At 30.4% G+C, this 25,784-nt stretch overlaps 2 protein-coding genes across 3 annotated transcripts in view; both read right to left on the reverse strand.

The window, feature by feature from the left end:
- Positions 1–11,021, reverse strand: part of LOC122272234 (uncharacterized) — an 18,512-nt gene extending 7,491 nt beyond the window's left edge. Inside the window, exons 1-2 of the mRNA XM_071186348.1 lie at positions 10,842–11,021; positions 8,745–8,919 (exon numbers count right to left, since the gene is read on the reverse strand). Coding sequence (XP_071042449.1) covers positions 8,745–8,919; positions 10,842–10,970 — 304 coding nt within the window. The 5' untranslated portion in view covers positions 10,971–11,021. The remainder of the gene's footprint in view (positions 1–8,744; positions 8,920–10,841) is intronic.
- LOC107437016 (uncharacterized) overlaps positions 1–25,784 on the reverse strand; it is a 256,380-nt gene that overhangs the window by 25,038 nt on the left and 205,558 nt on the right. Inside the window, exon 1 of one of the 2 annotated variants that reach the window (XM_071186346.1) lies at positions 15,427–15,588. The exons of the other annotated variant lie outside the window; for it this stretch is intronic. The gene's annotated coding sequence lies outside the window, so the exon portion shown is untranslated. Of the gene's footprint in view, positions 1–15,426; positions 15,589–25,784 lie in introns of those variants that run through there. 2 annotated transcript variants of the gene reach the window in all.

The following is a 25,784-nucleotide window of genomic DNA, read 5'->3' on the forward strand; positions in this document are numbered from 1 at the left end:
TGACTTATATCTAGTGGATCTTCAGCAGTACTTACCATTTACTTATGGAACCAATTGTTTTTCCAACTAACAATGCCTCAAAAACTTATCTCAAAATCGATTTTCAAGATACTTTCCTTATCAATGTTAGTTGTATCAACTTCAGTGCCAAAGTTTGATAAACCAAATGTTCTTTTTGAAATAAATTCTTCCATATTGAGAAAAGCACAGGCTATTAGATATTTGGGAGATAAAACTCTTCTGTCAATGTTCCTTTAAAAATTTGCAACATAACTTGTGAGATTTCCTTCTCAAGCTTCTGAAGAAATAGTGCATCGTTACTCTCGAAGTATGTGTTTTGTTGATAAGCTGTCTTGCTCATTAACTCTTTGTGTCTGTCTTGCATGCATTTGTTAAAGTCAACGTTTTCAACATCGAATTGATAGAAAATAGAATAGAAATATACCACATTTCATAAAAGCATTTTAACTTTATCAGTTGATGCCTCAAAATCTTATTTAAAAATAGATGTAATATTCTCTCAACATACTGTTTTAAAATTCTTCTGTTTTCAAGATCTAACCGGAGATTTCCATAAATTAGGTAGAAAGCTAAACCAGAGAATTTGTTTTGATGAACAAAAGTTGCTCAGTCAAATTGATATGAGATTTATACCTATCCGGAAGAAGCAAAATAGGGAATTCGATAGCATTTTCAATTAGCCTTGGGTAGAAACATTTGCAATATATTTGTAAAATGTTGGTGTGGTCATCGTTTTACTTCATGAATCACTTTTTCCAATGAAATATATAGCAGGACCAAGAACCAAGGATTTAGAGCCAAGGAATTTTTCCGTTTAAGGGCAGTATTCAACTCCTGTTTCGTTCGCATTGCAAATGCAATCACTTTCTAAAAGGATGCCAGGGCTACTTCCCTCCTAAAGATTCCTTTAAAGTTCTTCAAACCAGTCTTTCGAATATTATTCTGTCTAAGGGAAGTTTTGCCTTTTGAAATTATCTTCGCATTGCACTGAGTTATCAGTGGATGTCATTTAAAAAAAACTTCAGCCATTTTTCACCTGGAGTCTCTAAATTGATTTTTCCTACCAGTTTCTGTCATGACGATAAAAACCGCAATAGGATAATAATTTATCTAATTATTGGCACAAAAGCCAGCAAATAAATGTTCTATTCAAGCTTTTATTATTATATTTAGTTAGTTTTCGATAAGTAAACATAGTTTATTAAGGTGTCTAATGTATGATGTAACTAACCACTACATTTATAAAGATAAATAATAGATAAATTATAATTATACTTCTTTAAATAAATTTGGCAATTAAATTAGCATTTTTAAATAAAATTGTTTTAGGAACTATTCATACAACATTTAACTATTCATCAACATTGACAACATTTAATTTTAAGGTCCTCTATATCGCAGAACTACTAATTATCCATGTAAAATCATATTTCACACATACTGTTGATTCACTGGGAAATCTATTCCCAGTGAAGGAGCATGCTTGTGCCTTCTCTGGTTATAAGTTGCTTTTTGTATTTTTAACATAATTTTGATGTATAATATGATTAAAGGTACAAGAAAATTAAAATTTTTCTTTTGTTTTCATTGACTTGGAAAAATCCCAGTAAAGGAACACTTGTTCATTCATTGGTTTTTCATCGTTTGGTAATCCAGTTAATAAATACCCTTTATCTCAGTACTTGCTTGTGATATGATGCTTGAAATAAATAAAACGTAACTTCAATAACCATATTTTGAATTCCCTTTTCACAATAAGCATTAATGCAATTAATTGTACTTTAAACGGATAACTACAAGCACTAACCTTATAATTTTGTCGACGAAACAAGGTGTTGAACAGCTACTAATAAATTCAAAATTTTTTCCAGAGAAGACTCTATAACCAGGTAGCTCAATGCATAGTTAGATGGCTATCTATTGTTAGGTAGTAAGCTACCGTTACCCAGCGCTAAAGAGAATAGAAGGGCTAGTTCACTCCGCTCTTAGAGCTGAAGCTCCCTCCTCATGACGTCATCGAATTTCCCTCCTCGTGACGTCACTGTGTCCACAGATCTCGGAGATCGCAAGCAAAGATATGATAACTTTGCATCTTTCTCTTTGTAAAAATAAGTTAGACTTTTTCTGGTTATTAGCCTTCAAACTTTACGTAATTAACACATTATTTCCGTTCATAAACATAGTTCAAAAAAAACTTTCTTGGTTATTATATTAAAAAAATACCATTTTAAACTTATAAAAATGTTTTGCTAGTTGGTGAAAATGACACGATAAATACTTTATTTTAAAAAGTTCAGTTTTAACTTTAACTATTAAGAAAAATGAAGGCATATATCGACACTTTTTTTATCTACATATTCTTTTATAAAGATAAGTTAAGTTAAATTTAGAATCCCTGATTTTAAAATATGTCGTTAATAGCAATTTGTTCATACTTAATCATTAGGAAACATCAACCTTAAACGCTAATTACTGAAACAAAATAATAATTTAGGTTCATAATGACATTAGAAATTTTACAATTGTTTATAGACATTTAAATTTACGATGATATAATTTATAGATATTTAAATTGAAGAGAATATAATTTTTAAAAAAAATCATAAATATTTAGAATAACTACATTAAAAAATATGTTATGAAATTAGGAGAATTTCAACTATATACTATATATTTTATTTATACTTTTTACTTACATTTTAATTTTCTTTGACTTTATCTATTTTTTAATTCTTTTCACCTGCCTTTCTTTATGAAGTAACGAGGCGGTTTCTATTTAGATAATGAATTTTTATAAAAGTTCTTTACGACAGAATAAACGTATTGCTGTTTTATATTAACTGTGTCATTTCGGAATCCATTCTTTACATAGTTGTTCATTTACTTTAGGGAACACGCGAAAAATTATACTTTTTCCTTTTGTTTTTATATCAGAATTTTTGCAAGTTGCAATCGCGCAAACTGGCATTTCGATAATAGTTTTAAATTCTTGTAAATTCACTGCAAAAACTGAGGAAAGTCATTATAGAAAATAACAAATGTCTTAGAATATCTCGCAAAAAGAAATGATCCAATATTAGTTAGAGTTAGTAAAGCTGAACGCTCCGTTCTTGAAGCCAAAGTGACGTCACTAGAGAAAATCGGAGGCTTGGCTCGGCGAGAGTTAATTCAAAGGAGTGAACAGCCCTTCTATTCTCTTTAGCCTGGCCGTTACCAATCAATCTAAGTAAAAACATTTAAAATCTTATTTTTAAAAAATATCTATGAAATGCTCCTTCACTGGGTTGTGCTCCTTCACTGGTTGATTTACCCTATGTGATGATTTATTTATAAGAAGAAGGAATAAAAGTTTTAGAAAAGATTTTTATTTCTTCTGAAACTCTTTCTCTGCATTTTGGGAGTTTTTAATTTACTGAAGTATTCCCCCATGTTCAAAACACATTTAAAATTGAGAGGTCCATATTTTATTTTTTAATTTATATTTTAGCTACTCTGATGGCAAAATAAATATTCCAATTAATTAAACTACTTGATATAGAAGTTAGGGAAGTACCGGGTACCCGGATTTTAGTCTCAAGATCGAGAACCAGGTACATGGTCAATTTATCGGGTATTCATTTGTGTTCAACGGTACCATGTTCAGACTTCTACTATCCTCAAAACTATTCATAAATTTCGAATTGTAGTTTTTGGCAAATTATATCGAGGGGAGAAAAAGTCCAGCTCTTCGAATGCGTAACTAAAGCAGGGAACTTTTCGTTGCGGTATGCTGTACCAAAATAAAAAATAAAAAAAAAATAAAAAAAAAAACAGGATGAACAACATACTCAGATTTAACAGAGCATTACGCGTACTAGGATCTAGCGCAAGCGCATGAAAAGCAAATTGACAGAATGAATGACAAAGATCTAAATGACAGACAGTCAGAAACGGTCACTTGTGAACCGATTGTTGATTAACTCTACAATGAAAAGCTGGGTATTCATGAAAAGCTACAATGAAAAGCTGGGCCTGCCACCTTTTTATTCGCTCCTTCTATACATAAATGTGTTAGCAGCAAATATATATAACGTATTCTCAAAGAAATATCCTAATTAATAGTACAATACTGTTTATGAATAGTGAAAAAATTGAAAACAAACCAACAATAAATAAAAAAAAGAACACGAACATTTCTCCTCCTCAATCCTTCCCCTACTCCAGTAGTTGTAGGGAAGAGAGAAGGGTGCATACCCATTTCAAGAACCTCTTCTACTGTACCCCTAAAGGTTGCTTTTTCCGTTATGCACAAGGACTGTACCAAACCTTAAGAGGCCTGTTTACATTATGTCTATGGAAACTAGCTTCCTTCTCCTAAGCATATTCTTGGGTTTGAAAAATTCATCAGTTTCTTAATAATCAAACTGAAATAACTAATATAAGCAGGACATATTTTACTCTTATGCTGAATTTTAAGCCTTGATAAAGTTGGTACCATTGGAACTAAAAAATATGTTCGCAAAAGAGAGATGTCCGATTGAGAAAAGAACATTTATATTCAAAAATCAATTGCTCGAATTTCTTTTAACTAAATTAATATGATAATTAAATTAATACAAAATTAGACATTCTATTTATTATAATTAATACATATTTTATATTAATGTTTATCAAAAGTTAATAAACGCGTAATGATTAAAATTCAAAAATAACTAGAGGAAAAGGCGCGCCGCTGCACAGCCAAGGTGGGTTCAAATTACGAATCAAAATAACCGGAGATCCAACTTTGAGTACTAAATTATGCGGTGATATGCCAGGTAAATCCAATGAGTTTAAAAACTCTGTTAGAAAATCTGCAGCTTCAATGGGATCGCAAACTGCATCAACGGATTTGCATGTCACCAAGTTACCTGGCAATAACTGTTGCATCTACAGATTCAATTCGTTGACGTCCACATTCTTTGCTGCTAAGATCGCCCTTTCTGCCAGCCACTCATGATGAATGCATTGCGTGTGTACATCGGGAAATATTAGGCTAATGAGAGCATCTTGTGAATCAATGATTGTGCAGAAATCGTCCGGTAATTTAAGCATCCAGTCTCATCCTTAGTAACTTTTCCATCACCGATATCTAACAATTGTTTTGAGAATGTTTCAGCAGATGGATCTTGAAGCATTTGGACGCGCATATTTACTTTTAGTAGAACTTTTTCAACATTTCGCCAAAGTGGAGATGATTTTACGAAAGCATTGATCTCCTCAGCGTACATTAAACGTGGAATGTTAGTCTGAAATCACCTGAAAGGAGTAACAGAGTGCCGCCAAATAATTTATCATCATTTTTTTATATCTTTCAATGTCCTGCTCAACGCCTCAAGCGATTTTTGTGTGCCATAGTGCAATCATCCCAGATGATAATTTTGCAGTGTTTTAACACTGTGGCCACAGAAGAAATATTTTTTATGTTGCACACTGCATCTGGGTTGTTTTGAATATTTAGTGGCAGCTTAAATACTGAATGAGCTGTTCTGCCTCCATCCAATAAAATTGCCGCAGTGCCAGATGATGCAACGGCCAACGCGATGCCATTATTTGATCGTATTTCACCGAGAATTAGCGAAGTAATTAATGTTTTGCCAGTTCCACCTGGTGCATCAGGAAAAAAATCCACATTGTCCTGCTGAAACTGCGAGCAGAATGCGGTCATTAATGTTCCTTTGTTTCTCATTCATTAGTGGAACATTGCGAGTAACAATCGCTGCCATTTCTATCGTATTGTATTGAAGTTCACGATTCATGTCAGTGTTTAATAAATCAGATGCGTTTCGATTTGGCGAAAGCATACCGAAATGACTGAGTGGCAATTTGGCAATAATAATGCAAAGATTCTCAATAGCAATCAGTGCTTCATTGTACATAGCATCGCTGAATACTATTGTTAGATCGTTGCAACGTGTGCGTTATTGATACCGTATATCATCAGTCATCGAATCTTTGTGATATTCTCATAACGTTTCTATACGGGCCGGGAAACATGTAGCTAATACTATAGCTACATGTTTCCCGGTCAGAGCGAAGGAATACGCTTTGACCGTAGCAAATAGAAGACAATTTTGCTTTGCAGTACAGTTCAATGCTGCTTCAGCAAGCATACATTCCCACTGGTTGTTGTCTTCCAGCAAGCCGAGTGCAAAGCATGCATAGTTATATACTTTGGATGCTGATTTCCTTCGACTTTACGTATATCTTGAAATGACAATGAGCCGGTGTAATTAACCAACAACAGTCGAAAATAAAAGCACTCAGTCTGCCTTGAATTGACTGTAAATACGAGGCGTTTGATTTGAATAAATCGGGACATGCATCAACCGGTGTGCCTTGCTTGTGGGGTGTCCATTTTTTTGAACCCATGTGAAATAGGGTGGTACTTCTGAGTAGAGTAATGTCCGTGCAAAGACGCCAAAAGCATCCGTACGATTACCCAATTCAAAAAATTTGGTGAGTGTAGTTTTTGGTGGATTTATGGCTCGGTCAATCGCTGTCTCGTTCGTGAAATATACGCTCTGACCGTTTTAAGATGGACGGCTAAATGAATAACGGTTGGATCCCGTTCATTAATTGGGAAACCAAAGATACGCCAAACAGCTTCATTGGAGCTTCATTGGATATACTATTGTTTTGCTAAAATTGCTGGATTAAATATAAATGAGGCTTTTGAATAGCAAGCGACCATTTTCTTTCTCGTTGTCATGGCAACAATAGAACTTTACCTAGAGTCTTCATAATTGTTTGACTGCGTTTAGTTTTTTGTTAGTTCCTTTTCTGCAGCTTGAATTGTCAGTGATTGTGATGTAACTAATGCAGTTGCACAATTCATAACATTTAAACATTCAACAAGGGAAAATGTCAAACCTTTTGATATTTCGCACAGATAACAGACACAGTTTGGCAATGGTACCAGGGTTCAAGTATGAAAACTTGTGATGAATCTTGGATGCATCACTACACCAGAAAAAAAACTCACTGTTTCAGGTAATATTAGGTCAATTTGAATGAAAACACGGGTCATATTTTACCTATTCCATGTTTCATCCAAAAACCTATATTTTTTTATTTGTAATACCAAATATTAGATTTTTTTGAACAAAACTATACCTTTGAATGAGGATAGAAACATGACAGTTTCTCTAAAATAGGAATTTTGTAACAAATAATTGTCATAGATGTTAGAAATATTTAACTTGAATCTGTAGCTAATTACTGTTGCTGACAATTCTAAAATTAGTTATTTTCCAGGTATGATAGAGGAATTTTNAGTAATTTATTTCCTTTTCTTTTGATTTGACCTTCCTCTTTTTTCCAAATTTTCGGCCAATGTAAATGTATCTTCAAAATTTCTTTTGATTTTCCAGTACCATTTTTAGAATACCTCACTGGGTAATAAATAAGAAAAAGAAGTTTCGAAGTTTGTGTAAAATCCATCTCACATTGTCTTATATCTAGTGGATCTTCAGCAGTACTTACCATTTACTTATGGAACCAATTGTTTTTCCAACTAACAATGCCTCAAAAACTTATCTCAAAATCGATTTTCAAGATACTTTCCTTATCAATGTTAGTTGTATCAACTTCAGTGCCAAAGTTTGATAAACCAAATGTTCTTTTTGAAATAAATTCTTCCATATTGAGAAAAGCACAGGCTATTAGATATTTGGGAGATAAAACTCTTCTGTCAATGTTCCTTTAAAAATTTGCAACATAACTTGTGAGATTTCCTTCTCAAGCTTCTGAAGAAATAATATATCTGAAGAAATAATGTGAACAAAACTATACCTTTGAATGAGGATAGAAACATGACAGTTTCTCTAAAATAGGAATTTTGTAACAAATAATTATCATAGATGTTAGAAATATTTAACTTGAATCTGCAGCTAATTACTGTTGCTGACAATTCTAAAATTAGTTATTTTCCAGGTATGATAGAGGAATTTTCCAAGTTTTTGTAAAAAATTGCAATTTTCCCTGACTTTTCCTTGATTTTTATAATTAAAATAAAATTCCAGGCTTTTTCCTGTTTTCCCTGACCCGTGATAGCCCTGAAGCTAAGTGTCAAAATGGAATACAGTAGAAAAATAATTCTACATCATTTAAAGGAAAATCTCGGTTATCTGCTGGTAAAGTACTCACAAGTGTTTTTTAGGGCTCACTGGTTATTGCTACGTTGAATTTATTCATGAACGACTAACAATTAATGCAAATTATTGTTGTAAACATTTAAAGAAAGTCAAAGCAGCTTATAGTCATGCCGATTTCTTGCAGCAGGTCAATGCGACACTTCATAAAGTCGCAGTGACACAACAGAAGTTACAAGCCTTACACTGGAAAATAGTTGAACATCCACCTTATAGCCCGAACTTGGCACCATTGGGCTACCATTTGTTTGAAAACCTTAGAGAAGGTTTGAGGCAAAAGATTTTCGTTTAAGGAAGCGATAAAAAATTTAAGTGCCATTGGTCAGGAGGCTGTCTATTTTTTTTCTATGCCACCGAAATTTAAAAAATGTCCAAAACGCTGGAAAAAAGTATGTAGAAGTTCACGGATGTTATGTAGAAAATAACATTTTTGTTCTTTTTGTGAGTATTATTTTAATAATTAGTTATTAAAGTAGTCTCATTTATGTTTGATTCACACTCGGATTATGATATCATCTTCCTCAGATATTGTGATAATATATTTGAACTTACCTTCAAGCATTTTATAAATTGTTGGCACTTCAATCTCGAAAGCTAACTTGCCGGGAGGAGGATCAATTCTGGTAAACTGCTCAGCAACTTCTTTAGTCATCAGTTTTCTGGCAATATGTGACAAAAAAGAGTAGAGGGATATTGCCTCTTTAAAAAAGAGAAATAAAAAGAATTTCTGAAAGAAAAGAAAAATAAATTTAATATATCCTTTCATTCAGATTAAATAAATTAATTTTCTACAAAATAGCAATTTTTATCTGCAAATGAAACTACTGGTAAGCACTATCGATTTTCTAAAGCTGCGATTGAACAACAACCGAACTTTCTACATTGGCATTTCCTTCTATTTTAAATTGTGCAAAATTCGTAGCCACCTTCATGTAAAATAATTTTCCCAGCTATTAAATTAATGAATATAATAATGTAAAAGAAAATTTGATAAAAAGCAGAGCAAACTCAAAACGTCGAAATGCTCTTTAAATTCACACTGTATTTAAAAGGGTTAATATTTTATTTTAGAAATCTAAATTCTAAAATTGGAAATAATTTCTGTCTGCCGCTTCAGTTACAAGGAAAAAGAAATACAGACACGGATCTTATTTTTTCTTCACCAACAAAAGATATGGAACAGTCCACATATAAGGAAGGAACTGGGAATTGAATTACTGCAAGCTTGTTGTTTAGCAGTAAATTGTTTAGTAGCTAGTTGCTGTTTAATTGTTAGTTGTTCAGTACTTGTAAGTAATCTTGCCTCTCGGAAAATACCTGGAGTTCCAGGGAAATAAGAAAAAATATCAAAACAAAGAATATTAACAAAGCAAATAGGTGTATTCAAGTGTCTCAAAATAAATGTTAACGCCTGAAAAGAACTCTTTGCTGTCTTTATCTCCGAAAGATAAAGACAAAAAAATTAAGTTATGAAGTTGAAAACAAAAGGAAAAAGAGAAATAGCAAAAAAATTCTCGATTCTTATGTCGAAACTTTAACGTTAAACATAATATTTTCCGAAATAAATATACAATCTATCAGAAGCACTTTTGAAAATGCCGTACTATCATAAAAATGCCCACAAAAACAAAAGATTATATACCAAAGCGAAACAAAAACTAAAAATCGATCTAAGTTGAACATCTCAGTTTTCCAATTATATTGTATTTTCGTTAAAAAGTAAAAAAAAAAATGAATTAAGCCTAATAGAAACTCTTTAAATTGTTGCGCCATAATAAAAACGTCTTTTAAAAAAAAAAGTTAGATAGAAACCCAAACAAAAATCGTTCTTAGTTTTTTAAAAGAAATTAACGTAAAAAATTTCAATTTAACTTTTTCAAATTAGAAAAAAGTTAAAAAAGTCTTAAAAAAATTGACGATCAAAGAATAACGTTCAATAGAAACACTTTTTAAAAAATACTATGTCATAATAAAGACGCTGGTAAAAAGAAAAGTTAATAAAAAAGACAAAGGAGGAAAAACATTTTTCTTATTTATTAAAATATAACTTAAACGTTGAAAAATCACAGCTTTTTTGTTACCGTTATCGGTCTTACAGTACAAGAAAGAAGTGACAGAATAAAATCTATCATAAAATGTTCCTTTAAAACACCTCGTGCTATAATAAAATGTAAAAAACGACATTAAAAAAACATTCTCAGTTCTTAAAGCAAAAATGTTGAAAAAACAACGACATTGACTTGATTGAATAAAATTTTTAAAAAAAATCACAGCATGAAACACGTGGTTAAGTTTAAAATAATCTAGTGTCAATTCTTGAAATTACGTTTTCCATTTGTCTTCCAGACCATAAATTTGCAAGCACTTGAGTTTTGAAGCTTAGAAAATACATGTAAATACTATATATGATAATGTATAGTGTAATTACTATTTTGCATTATTTAAACAATTAAAATTCTGAGAAAATATTTTTTTGTCAATAAATATTTTTCCAAAAAATATTTAGCCGAACATTAGGCCGAATATTTGGCCAAAAATTCAGCGTACCGAATATTCGGTAAACGAGCCTAATTGGCTGAATACCGAATATTCGTTACTGCCCTAAGTAAATTGCTCTCTAGAAAGAGATAAATTTTACTAATTACATACCAACTCTTCTCGCAACACGCTGTCATCTCTTAATTTCTGATCCAACACTTTGAATGATGCAACCGAATCAACAGGTAGTTCCCATAAATGAGTTATAAGTTCTCTAAACGAGCGATCTTGTGTATTCATTCTAGTGCTATTTACTGTTGCTGCATCACCTAATAAAAAAGTTTTTAAAAAAATTACGATTTTTTTTAAATATTTTTTTTATTGTCAGAACTGTTATACCCAGAGTCTGATTTACGAGTTTCAAAAGTTGTAAGAGTAAAAAAGAAAAAATAAATAAATGAAATATATATATATAAATAAATACCACGAACTTTCTGAAAAGAAAAATACTATTTCAAAATTTATAAGTCTTAATATGAGTCTTAACTCGAAATTTTAGTTTACTATCTTTCTTAAATATGACTCTTTTTTATCCTCTTGAACTTTAAGTAATGGACATAAATGCGAATATTTTTTAGAAATATGTAGCTTAGGAGGATATAAACTCATAAATGACATAAAATATTTTCTAAAAAAAGATTTAAACTCAACCTAACCTTTTGTGAGATTTTTTAAAAATTAAAGATAAAATTAAAGATGCACTTTTTATGGTCTATTATTTTGGTCCTGAAGCAAAATCCAATAGACTCTAATGACGAGATATTTATATTCCAAGACTTTCTTGAATTGAATTTTTACCCATCTCAAAATTTTTCATTAGAATTAAAAATACGACCAACGGGTGTAAATCCAATTACATTTTACATTGTTATACATTATTAAATTGTAATTTTTTTTAATGTGAAACGTTTTGTAAAATGGTATATAAACAGTAAAACAGCTTGAAATATTAATTTTTAAGTATTCATATTCGCCATTCCTCTAGTGATATTTTCTGTTGCTGCATCACCTAATAAAAAAGTTTTTAAAAACATTACGATTTTTTTCAAATATTTTTTTATTGTCTGAACTGTTATACCCAGAGTCTGATTTACGAGTTTCTAAAGTTGTAAGAGTAAAAAAGAAAAAATAAATAAATGAAAAATATATATATAAAAATAAATGACCACGAACTTTCTGCAAAGAAAAATACTATTTCCAAATTTATAAATCACGCGAGTCTTAACTCGAAATTTTAGTTTACTATCTTTCTTAAATGTGACTCTTCTTTTATGTCCTCTTGAGCTTTAAGTAATGGACATAAATACGAATATTTTTTAGAAATATGTAGCTTAGGAGGATATAAACTCATAAATGACATAAAATATTTTCTAGAAAAGATTTAAACTCAACCTAATCTTTTTTGAGATTTTTTAAAAATTAAAGATAAAATTATAAACTTCAATGTTTAGCACTTTTTATGGTCTATTATTTTGGTCATGAAGCAAAATCCAATAAACTCTAATGACGAGATATTCATAAGCCAAGATTTTCTTGAATTGAATTTTTACCAATCTCAAAATTTTTCATTAGAATTAAAAATACGACCAACGGGTATAAATCCAATTACATTTTACATTGTTATACATTATTAAATTGTAATTTTTTTTAATGTGAAACGTTTTGTAAAATGGTATATAAACAGTAAAACAGCTTGAAATATTAATTTTTAAGCGTTATTTACGTAATATACCTTNTTTTTTTTTTTTTTTTTTTTTTTTTTTTTTTTTTTTTTTTTTTTTGGATGGAGAGGAAATTCACATACTACTATTTAAACAAATGAGGGATTCAAAAATTTCTTTTTACTTAGACTTGAGTGAGGCCGATACAGAGACAAACGGACTAAGTGATAAAAAATTTTAATGAAACAAATTCTAGTTTGTACCTATATTGCACCACAAAATGTTTATTCAATGTTATCGAATGATGTATTGTTTCCTATGATTTCTTATAACGCTGAATTGTATAAGATTAAACACAATTGAATAAGCCTAATTAATAAGTTGCAATGTTTTCATGTATGCTGAAGTTATTACTTTATGCCACTTGCCAATACCAGCAAGCCTAATTGAAAGCAAGCTAATTTTAAGGCAAAATATTACACGCGACAGTATTATATATAACAATATTATGTATTATATTAAAATATCAGCATCAATAATAATCAATGACAAATATTATATAAAAATATTTGTCGCTGTTTATTATTGCTCATTAAAATGTTTATTTTTTTTTTCAAATTAGCTTTTCGTTTCTTAATTATATTGCATTTAAACTAAGTTCCTTGTATTTCAACCTTACATTTAATCAGTGCAAGTAATATTGTAAATTACGAAATCTGACACAAAAGCGTACTTTCTTAGGATAAACATGCCTTTGATTTTCCGATAGATTCGGATTTCTGACCCGCAAAATACGGAAGGTAACCGCAATCTGCAAAATTTGATCTCAATAATTGGGTTAGAACAGAGATTCAAGGTTTGAGTCCCTTAATCTTACTTTTACTTTCTGCGCTTTCGTTATGTCTCGTACACTTTTTAAATGAATTGAAAACTTTTTTTACACAACTATAAAATTCATTTATCCGAAGATAATTCTATAGAAAAAATAACTTTTACTGAGTATTTCCTACTTTTTATAGTCTTTTAAAAATTATAGTCGAAAAAATTTTGAATTGTAAAATAATTTTTTTTCCATTTAAAAGTATTTTTTGTCATTTTTGTCGTTTTAAAAAAAATAATTTTACATGGCAAAACAAAGAATTTGAGCAAAATCGGTCAAATAGATCCGGAGAAAGAAATTTTTAAAAAGTCGTGATTTTAAAATTACATTTCTTTGGAATTATTTTTTCTTTTTCTTTAAAATTGCATATTTTGAAATGGTGTAAAAAACGTTATTCCTTAAAAAATTTAAAAACATGCTTGACTATAATTAAATAAAGTAATGAAAAACAATTAATATTTACTAAAAGTCATGTTTTGCATTGACTTATCCTTGGTTAAACGAATTTTTAATTGCGTTCAAAAATTTTTCAATTCACTTAAGAAGTTCTTGAGATATGGTGAAATATGCACATAGTTAAATTAACATTAAAGGGTCCAAACTTTGACCCTCTGTCCTAATCAAACTATGGGGGCAATATTTCCCATATTTTGGGGGCCAAAAATTTAAGTCCTTCGTAAAAAAAGTACGTTTGTTCATAGAAATTGTGCTTTTTGTGTTTGATTTCATAACTTTAAGTATCGTCTGCACTTATTAGCATATTTGCGGTCACTCTTCAAAGATTGAATTCTAGAGCGTGGAGATCCGATCATTAAATAAAAAGTTTTTCAGGGTGGTCCGTTATTACTATTCATTTATTTGTTAGTTTTTATTTTATTTATTTACTTTTATTTACTTATTAATTTTTTTTTGTGCATTCTACATTTTTATTTCAAGGAATGGAAATATAATAGCTCGATGTAGTTATGAAGAATTTATTATTAAAGTTTATTTATAAATAATTAATTATTCAAAAAGTTTTATTAAAAGTTTGATTTTTTTAACTTTTCGTTTTTATATTCCTCTAATTTATGCTAATATTTACTTAAGTAAATTAAAGAAAATTGTTTAAGATATACACTGTCACAAAATATACTTTTAGTAAAAGAGTAGCATGCTCAAAATAAGTCTAGGCTTGTAATTAGAAATATGATCACTTTACTCACAGTGCCTAAAACGCGAATAAGTTTTACAGATTTAATTAGTTTTTAATTATTGCCTAGAAGATTATGAGATAATCAGATCCATCATAATACACTTTAATAATTTATCAGTGTAATTCCTGGTTATGAAATTTCCTTAAAATTTTAAAGAATAACATTTTTACTATGAGCAATATTGTGCTCCTTTTTCAATATTTTTAAGCATTCAGAGAAATCTAGTATTTTAAATTAAGTGGTAAGTTTATAAAAGTTACATAATAATCAAATAAAACAGTTTAGAAAACATTCTATTGAAACATGCCTGAAACTAGTACGTTACATTTTAAATTAATCAGTAGCGTAAAAGGGATATTGCGTGAGAAATAAAACACATTTTTTTAAAAATTATAATAATAATAAATGTAACTATTTTATCACATTTTACCTAAAAATTTATACTTAAAAAAAATCCGAATGAAAATTCAAAGTAAATAAAAATGATTTTAAACGATTTTAAAATCTTTTAGCAGTTACAGGTCTTTAAAAATTATTGCACAATGTTAATAGAAAACAAATGTAAGTAAAAAAAAAATATTGTGCATAAATTAAAATAAATAACTAATAACCACATTTATAAACTATATTAATACTTGTCGATTAACTATATTAATACTTCAAAATTGTTGAGTAATGACCGAAAAATTTTTAAAAATTCCTTAAATCTCTTTTAAGATACCACTTACTTAAAAAATGATAAATATAGAATTATTTCGTTAAATTATAAATAAAATATCTAAAATTATTAATTTTTATTAAATTAAAAATAGTTTATTTTAAAGTTATAATTTTTAAAAAAAATTCTGAAAAATTATTGAGGGGGACACTACGTTTATGATTGGGAGTCGAAGGGTTGAGAAATAAAAAAACAAATGGATAATTACTATATAAAAATTGCTTTTAGAGAAAAGACTTACCAGTGACTTCTATGAAATTTGCCTGTCTTGGAAATCGTCAATGATTTCTTTAATCAAAAGCTTTTACGTCTGAAACGTAATTCAACTATTAGCAAAGTAATTTTACTTACTCACCAGTTACGAAAGTATCAGAGAGATAACCGACGTTATCGGATACCATGGTTGTCATATTGGCTAGAAAATTAGAAAGCTAAACCATCTAATTTTAAATTTTAATCAAGAAGGATTGGATCTATTGTTTTAAAAAATTTTATCTTCCCGAATGTTTTTCCCCCCCCCTAATTCCGAGAAGCAATATCTCAAAGTTGAAGGGACGCAAAAAAATATTTCGAGATAGCGAGTTTTTGAGATAACAAGTTCAGAACTAAATATGTTCTATAAAGTAGAAAAATATATTATGTAAAATTACTCGAAAAAGTAAAGTCATGAAACATAACAATAATTAAATATGTATATAATGATAGCTGTTATGAGTCTAAATATTTTTAAAAGTAAGACGAAAATATTTATGCATTAAAAGGAAAATAATTGGTTTACAATAAATTTAATTTGGGATTTTTCTGAAAAAAATTTACTTTCTATTTCGAAACAAGGTTTTGAGAAGAAATTCTTCGAATAGGAATTAACATTAGGTGGATATAGAATGCCAAGGAGAAAAATATTTTTTGACATGGCAAGATTTTCGAGACATCGAGAGTGTATTGTATATGATCTTGATATCACAATGTTATTCGTATTATAAGCACCTGTTTCGAAGTCTAACTACATATTTTATTCTTATAGTTTTTCGCTTGTAAATAACTATTCGAATACATTTTTATTTATAGCTTGTATTGAATTTGTTATTAGATATGATAATTAGTTCATAAAGCTCGAATTTTGAATTGTTGTAGTTTTAATATATTTACTTCGTCCTAGAGCAGCATGATACACTATTCGCGACGCCTGGAAAGCAGAGCCGTCTTAATGGCATGCAAAACAGAAATGTCTTGGGCCCTTTTAACATGAATATGTTAAAATCAAACTCAAGACTTCACTTACATTAAATAAAGCATTTTTAAGATATGCAATAATTTTAACAAATTTAAACACAGACTAATTTTAACAAATTTGATAATCAAAAAACTCAATGCACATAAAATAAAGCATTTTTAAACTATGCATAATTAAAAAAAGCGAGATACTAATCAGTTGCAATTCTCAAATAATAAAATAATTTCAAAACTACGGAAGCTAATTAAAATAATTAAATTGAAAAATATATAAAAGTATAACAAATAAAAAAAAATCATAAGTATATATTTATTTTGTCAAAACATATTTCAATGCACATCAGACATAAACAGTTTAAAAAGTTGCTGTCCCATAGTGCTGTTCATAAACTCTTTCAATTCTTATTCTATTTAACTAATTTTAAATACTGAATAGAGTTTTTGTAGAGACATTATGACTTAACAGAAAACTTCTTAAAACTTTTATTCAAATTAACCGAATCCGAATTATTCGATTCTTTTGAAATGACAATGACTATCAAGAATTCCAACTTGCATGTTTTAATTCAAGATTTGAAAATAAAATAAATTTGAAAATGATGACTGCATAACACTTTCCCTTTGGACAGATATATGACATGCTGCGATCAAGTATCTAATTTAGATTTTCCACATTTCTTTGGTTGTCATGAGCATAAAATAATTAAAAGGAATTGTTTATATGTAAGTTGCTTGTTTACTTCTCATTTAGCGATATTTTTTAATCTGTTTTATAAAGATTATGTACATAAGGCTTTTATTATATTAAAAAGAAATCGTGTAATATTATCTTTTATATATATTTTATAATAATGATATTTAGTCACCGTCTTTTATTAAACGGTAAATAGTTTTATACTCTTTTCAATAAATTATATTTACAGGTGAATTCAAAACTAGCCCACCCCGTGGTTATTTTTAAAATCTCGTCAAGCAAGTTTTTGAAATCTAGCCAAACTACACTACTGGCCATTGAAATTGCTACACCAGGAAGGCGACACACCACGAATGTGAAATTTGCAAGACGGATGAATCATGTTGTGGTATACAAATGATAAGCTTATCAGCGCATTCATGCAAAGCAGGCGGTGGTAGCGACACATACAATGTGTATAAAAGAAGAGATTTGACAGTAAGTTTTTCATGCAGAAATTGAATTTGAGCATTGTCCTTGGGTAAAAAAGTTTTTATTATACCTTGTGTTAGAAGGAGAAACGCCTACCAGCACGTGTCTGAATTTGATCGAGGTCGAATTGTGGCCTACCGGGATTGTGGTTTATCATACCAAAGTATTGCTGCTGGCGTTGGTCGAGATCCCATGACTGTTAACAGAATATGGAATCGATAGCTTCATGATGGTCATTTGGAACTCCAGGATCTCAGTGGCCCCATCACTAACAGCCGAGAAGACAGACATGTTATCCACATGGTCTTAAGGGATCGTATAGCTACGTCACGAATCCTGAGTCAACAAATAGGGTTATTTGCAAGTGTCTGCACGAACAGTTCGACAACGTTTGCAGCTGCATGGACTGTCAGCACGGCGACCACGGCTTCGGCTACCCATTACGCTACATAACGGGCATTAGCGCCTCCAATGATGTGATCAACGACGACCCTGGACGCAGGAATGGCATGATGTCGTCTTTTTCGACGAATCCAGGTTCTGTATACAGCATCATAATGGTTGCATCTGTGCAACCATTCGCCATGCTTGCTTTCGACATCGTCATACTGGCCCATCACCTGGGGTAATGGTACTGAGTGCCATTGGATGCACGCTTCGTTCACTTCTCGTTCACATTGCCGGCACTTTGAACAGCAGCTGTAGCATTTCTGATGTGTTAAGGCCAGTTGCACTGCCTAATCTTCGAGGCTTTCATAACGCTACGTTTCAGGAGGACAATACACGACCGCATGTTGCCCGCACTGTCCTGACCTTCCTTGACACAGAATATGTTCGCCTGTTGCCCTGGCCAGCACGTTATTCTGATATCTCACCAATTGAAAACATCTGGGCAATGGTTGATGAAAGATTGGCACGCCACCACTCGTCAGTCACTACGATCGATGAATTGTGGCATGATGTTGAAGCTGCATGGAATGTTGTACCCGTTCATGCTATCCAATCTCTGCTCAACTCGATTGCCAGGAGAATAACTGCTGTTATTGCTGTCAGCGGAGACTGCTCTGAGTGCTGATTCCTCAGGATCTATACATCCAAATATCCTGAAAATGTAATCACTTGTTCTTCCAACTGTTATGTATGTGCTCAATAAATATAATTCTGCTATTTGCATTCCTTCCTGGTGTAGCAATTTTAATGGCCAGTAGCGTAGGTTCCGGAAGATATTTCGGGGAGATTATTTTGTCTGATCTTACCCTCAAAATTCTTAAGCCTATTTGATTATTTGATATGTATACCCACGCGAAATTTGGGTTTCATTAGAAAAGAGGTAAAAGGGTTCATTTTTTCGCCATTTATGTTTCTGATCTCTTGCTGTTAGAATCATCGTTATTATTTTATTTTTTAACAGCTATTACATTTATTATTGTTATTATTTAATTTTTTTGTGCGGTACAAGCTGAAAAGGACGAGAGAATGGAAGAGTGAATTTTTAACTTTATTGAATGCAAAAGGTAAGAGAGCGATGATCGAATGGTGTATGAATCAAAATTTAATTACAAAAACGTATGAAACGGTGTCAAAAGATGAGTCATCAAAGTAATGCAGAAAAATATATTTCGGTTTCCTTTTTAAGTTTTCTTGGTTATAAACTATTCAAATTATTGGTGTTTTCATGGTAATCAATCACTATTTGTGGAAAGAAAAACAAAATATGCACTTTATACAATATAATATGTTTATTTAAAAAAACAACATATAAGGCAATGTTGTTGGGCAATTTTCACGATTATCATTTCTCCAACTACTATTGCTTCTAAAAGCTTATTTTTAGTTTCAATTAGTAATCATTAATAGCATCCATAATAATTTTGCGATTTTTTACGTTTGTCGTAAAAGATTTAGTACCATTTCTCTATTAATTTCGCTTTTATTATAAAAATGTGTTGGGCATTTTTTTCAGTGATTAGTAATTATGCGCCGTAGAGGCTCAAGGAATAGAGCACTCACCTTCCAATGAGATGACAGGGGTTCGAATCTCAGCGATGGGTGTCACCTTAAAACGAATTAATTTAAAAACAACGGTAATTGAAATTAAAAATAGTTCTGAACTGAAAGGCATAATTAAGGGAAAATGGTACAAATTCGTTGAAGAGAAACGTGTCAATAAAAATTAATTTTGGTAAAAGTCACTAATTGAAGTTAAAAATAAGCTCTACTGAAAAGCAAAATTAATGGAGAAACAATACTAATTCACTTAAGAAATCGTAAGAAGTCACCTAACTATCATTGTTACACTCTTGATTTTGGTTAGAGACACTACTGGCATCATGGTATTTGGTGTAGTTTTTATAGGTACCAAAACTATTCTTATATGATACAAAGTATTTAATGAGTAAATTTGGAGATTACAGCAGCACCAATATTTTTCATTTTTATGCTGCATTCTGTAACTCTCTTCGAAGATAAAAGTACAGGAGAAAGTAGCTTGATTGCGGTAAATTTTAAATATCATAAGTTGCTCGAGCAACAGCATTATTACGGATGATAGTGAATACAGCTAATCTATATTTAGATGTTATGAAATACTACTAAATACGTGTTTTACTTAACCAATAACGTTAAGCCACAGAGAAAGGTAACAAATAATAAGCAAAAATCACTATAATTACTTTAGCTTTATTATTTAGACCGGAGTTTGTTAACCGTTTTGTGCACGATTTTGCTGTATTGCTCAGTACTGATTAATTTACGCTTATTTTTTCACCCAGTACAAAGAAAGGGTATTCAGCAAGTACGTATCATTAAATAAAGAATTTGTGTGCAAGTGAGCGTGTGCGCCTGTCTGTATACCGAATTACAGGTTTACCGTAAGCTCTGAAATTACGACGATCGACATCAAGCTAAATGAGTACTATTGTAAGCAAATAACGAAAGATGATTTTTCTATACATGGGTGATTCTCACGAAATATGACAATTTACAGTCTCTTGCTCCAAGATCTAATACTATACTACTAAAATAACTTTTTTTTAAAGTTTTAATAAATAGCATTACTGTTAGTATTCTAAAATGACCTTGCACTAGCATTGACTGTTTTGGTATATTTAAAATATTTAATTGAATTTCAAAATGTCATTTTCCTGGTATGTCACAAACAATATTTCCAATAATAACTAGCTTCTAAACTTCCCATACACTTTTCAAAATCTTTTTTTTTGTCTCAATCATTGTAAGCATTTCAAGAATATATGCAAAGGGTATTATTTAGAAAAACTTTGTTTAAAAAAATTTTTTATGTCAATAATTTGTTTGTCACACAGAAAATCTGTCATTTTCCTGGCTATTTTTACTTAGTGATTTATAACTGAAATAGACAGCGCCAGCAATCAATATCTTATGTGAATAGATTGATTAGAATACCATCCTATTTGAACATGTCTTATTGCATGAATAAAGAACCAACTTTCTGGTTCAAAACCTATTTCAAACATTTTTTCAAGCTGAGTAGGTTTTTATGCTGTCATTTTCCTGTCTTCTTGAAATCATTAATAACATAAACTATTTACATTTACCTTAGTTATTTTAAGAAATCCTGTTGTTTTCTACGGAATGTAAACATCTTAGGCCGAAATGTTAAATTAAAGAAAAGTTAAATGTTATATAATGGCAAATTGTCATTATCCTGGCTGTCATTTTCCTGGCTTATGAATGCCAGGACATTTAAAAAGTTACCAGAAAATTTTTTAAACAGTTAAATGTAAAGAGAGAAAGCAAATATTTACCTAATACCAAGTTTATGCAAGATTGTAATATGCTTGAATGTAATCACATTTATTATTTTAATTTAATGTTTGATCATTATACACAATTTTATTCTGTACATATCAGCAACAAAAGCATTTTTGATTCTTTCTGCAGTGGATTCAGGAATTAGTTTAAGCATTCATGATCCATCTACCGCAAAGGCTTAAACTGAGTTAATATTAGCTTAAATTGACTGTTTTTCTTTTTAACTTCTAGGCTAATATATCTTTTTCCTGGCATTCAACTATTCTTTTACAACATCTATTTTATTTTTTTTCATGAGCAAATGTCAATAAACTACACTGCTGCCTGTAAAATATTAATAAATGTAACTAAATAAATATACAAAAAAATATTTTGATTATTTTGAAGACTTTAAATTTGAAGAAATTTTTTGTTCCGAATTGTCATGTTTCCGAAGAATCACCCATATTCGTTCTATCCTCTAAGCCAGCATGGCTCTCAAGCGACTCTGACAAGTAATAATCAGAACCCAATTGGGCATTTCGCGATTTTAACCCTGTGAATGTGATTGTGAACCCATATTCTGTGGTAAGATTTTTTGCTCTTGATGGCTTTTTTAACGGAACAGAAATTTAGCCTGACAGTCATAAAAATCTTAAACTTCTTCTCTTATTCATTTTTAATATACTTGTATAACAGTGGATGAGGAAGTCTTAATCCTATTAAACAAATGCAAATTTTAAGAAACGTTTTGTGAACACTTTTTAACTTTTTTTTTCTTCGTTAAACCGATGCCTAAAAGTAAAATCAATAATTTGTCTTTAATAGTTATGTATTCATAAAAGATGGATGGCATTTTAAGTTTTTGAGAAAAAATTGCCATCAGTATAAAATATTTGCGAGGGAAAGTACTTCAGTGAAAGTTCCTTTTCTCCTTTAAAGCTGTTTTGAAATCTCAGAAATAATACTGTTTTTTAAATGTATTTGTCATCTAATTCATTCATGGTTGCTTGCAAAGCAAAATTTCGTACTATTTTAAACAGTGTCATCTTCTGTTCAAGCACTAGGAGTCAAAACAATTCATTGCATTTGAAAGAAGACTTAATCCTTTGACGCAGATGGAACACCGGTGTCCTTTTCATGCATTTTTTTTCTGATCCTCTAATTACATGCAAAAATATATTTTAGTATTTTTTAATTGTAAAAAAATCATTCTTAATAGTTACTAAAAAATCTTTTAGATTATCGAAATCATATTACTAAAATATCAAATCCTAAAAAAGTAATTTGAAAAAAAAATTTTTTCATTCTTATTCAAAAATTTATCAATATTGATTTAGTAAATCAAATAAATTTCAAAGATGAATAATTGTTTCTCTTAGATCTAAATAACTTAAAATAAGTGCATATTTGAAAAAGTTTGGCTTGGAAGTGAACAGTGTTTGGAAGATTTTATCTTTAACACAGAAAATACATGCTGTATTTTATAACCATAAATAACGTTAAACACAATATTCTCACATATTTTGACTTAAATTGATACAAAATAGTAAAAAGTATAAAATGTATGTTTAATGGTAATTATGAAACGAAAAAGACGAAGTTTGGAAATAAATTAAAAAACCCAATACGTTTTAATTATTAGTGTTGCTAACACTCACATACGCACGAATTACTGCACACGAAAGCATTTTTCTCCAACATGACATGTTGCTGAATAGTCAAAAGAATAATGCCTAAAGAGATAAATGTTCCTATAAATCCAAATAGATTCAACTTAGTGAAATCTAAAATGCCTGCTCCCGATAGAGTAATTACAGGCAAATCCATCCTTTTTTTCAGGGTGGAGCTTCCTAGCATCTCAGATTCAGTGCTGTTAACACTCACATACGCACGAATTATTGTACACAAAAGCATTTTTCTCCAACATGACTTGTTGTTGAATAGTCAAAAGAATAATTCCCAAAGAGATAAATGTTCCTATAAATCCAAATAGATTCAACTTAGTGAAATCTAAAATGCCTGCTCCCGATAGAGTAATTACAGGCAAATCCATCCTTTTTTTCAGGGTGGAGCTTCCTAGCATCTCAGATTCAGTGCTGTTAACACTCACATACGCACGAATTATTGTACACAAAAGCATTTTTCTCCAACATGACTTGTTGTTGAATAGTCAAAAGAATAATTCCCAAAGAGATAAATGTTCCTATAAATCCAAATAGATTCAACTTAGTGAAATCTAAAATGCCTGCTCCCGATAGAGTAATTACAGGCAAATCCATCCTTTTTTTCAGGGTGGAGCTTCCTAGCATCTCAGATTCAGTGCTGTTAACACTCACATACGCACGAATTATTGTACACAAAAGCATTTTTCTCCAACATGACTTGTTGTTGAATAGTCAAAAGAATAATTCCCAAAGAGATAAATGTTCCTATAAATCCAAATAGATTCAACTTAGTGAAATCTAAAATGCCTGCTCCCGATAGAGTAATTACAGGCAAATCCATCCTTTTTTTCAGGGGGGAGCTTCCTATCATCTCAGATTCAGTGTTGTTAACACTCACATACGCACGAATTATTGCACACAAAAGCATTTTTCTCCAACATGACTTGTTGAATAGTCAAAAGAATAATTCCCAAAGAGATAAATGTTCCTATAAATCCAAATAGATTCAACTTAGTGAAATCTGAAATGCCTGCTCCCGATAGAGTAATTACAGGCAAGTCTATCATTTTTTTCAGAGTGGAGCTTCTTAGCATCTCAGATTCTTTTTCATACAATAAACGGTACGATAGATAGTACTTGTAAAACGCATCCGTTATTTTTTTCATTCTAACCGGTACTTCTCCAGCAAAGAAATACAGACAGAACAGTGCTGCTACGTACACCAGAACGTGACAAATGTTTATTATGGTGACAGCTAAATCATCTAAGTTGGGGTCGGCTGTAGATTTTCCGGACATTGCCATCGTTAGATATATTGCTGAATATCGAAACAGATAGCAAATGACTGACACACAGAGAAACAGCGAACAGTGGGAAAATCTATGCTGTATTTTACGCAAGCCCTTATGTATTCGAATATATTTTTTGGCAAGTGCATCCACTTGAGTCATCACAGAATAGGTTTCAAATGAAGCTGCCAACTCCATTTCAAATTGAGATAAAGAATATATAACATATAGACAGCATGCTACAAAAATCAAAAACATCATAAAAAGATAAACATTCGCTATGCAAGCCATCGTAATCTGTGCTATGAAACAAAATTCTCTCAAACGATAATCATCGGATTCGTCAAAATATATTTTAAAACTTGAGAATTTATCTCTAAATTCTTTATCCGATACGCAGGCGAGTACGAAGTAAAACAAAATTGGATTTGCAACTGCTAGAACAATGACGGTATTGCTTATGATCTTTTTGCATCGTTTCTTTACACAATTATCAGCACGAGATAAAGTCTTAAGATATATAAGAAGTTGTTCTATATCTTGCTTTTTTCCACGCAATGTATGCCAAGCTAAAATCTGAAATATAAATCCAATGAGGCTAGAACTTTGCATCACATTATATTCAGATGTTTTCAATTTTTTAATAGTTATTACAATATAGTTAATAAGGCTGAAATGGACTAATAGATTGGAAATTGCAGAAAATACCACAATGGGTTTGAATGTGGATGGTAAAATTCCACATGCTGCCAACAATTCAAACAAAAATCGGCTTGTCTTGATTCTCTTTATCATTTTAGTTTCTTTCTTTAGTGTAGCAATATAAACGCAATGTTGTCTAAACTTTTCCTCATTGTAAATTATTTTTAATTTTTTTAATACGATAAAAAGGACAATTTTGTTTAAAGTAATACTATTTCCAGTTTTCAGCGATGACTGCAAACCAATTTTTTTTTCTCTTTTGTAAACTAGTTTGCGTTGTTGTACATAATCTAAATGCTTTCAAATAAAATGTTCAGTTTGTTGAAGCTTAGCCTTTTAGATAATTTTCTTTTGCTGACTTTAGTTTTTTATTTTGTCTAAACAGTATGAAACTGAAACACTAGTGTAATCTGTTTAATTTTTCACTCAAGCAAACTTTTAAGCACAATAAAGAAAGAAAATTAGTTTTGAAAATATATTTTATGTAATTTTCTACAATATTTAAGAAGATTGCTAGAAATGTTGTAGTAATTTAAAATGACAATAATACAGAATATATCAATATTAGAGATCAATATATTTGTCTTTCCTTTGTTTACAAATGAAAAAAGTCACAATTGGTAACGAAGTTACAATCATTAACGTTGAATAAATGGATTAAACTTACGTGATTATACATTATTTAATACTTTCTGCAAAATAAGGGGCTTGTTCATTACTAAAATTGAACATTTACTGTAACACAATAGTGTTTTTGTTGAATAAGTAATAC

The sequence above is a fragment of the Parasteatoda tepidariorum genome, chromosome 10, assembly GCF_043381705.1.
Source record: "Parasteatoda tepidariorum isolate YZ-2023 chromosome 10, CAS_Ptep_4.0, whole genome shotgun sequence".
Taxonomy (NCBI): Eukaryota; Metazoa; Arthropoda; class Arachnida; order Araneae; family Theridiidae; genus Parasteatoda; species Parasteatoda tepidariorum.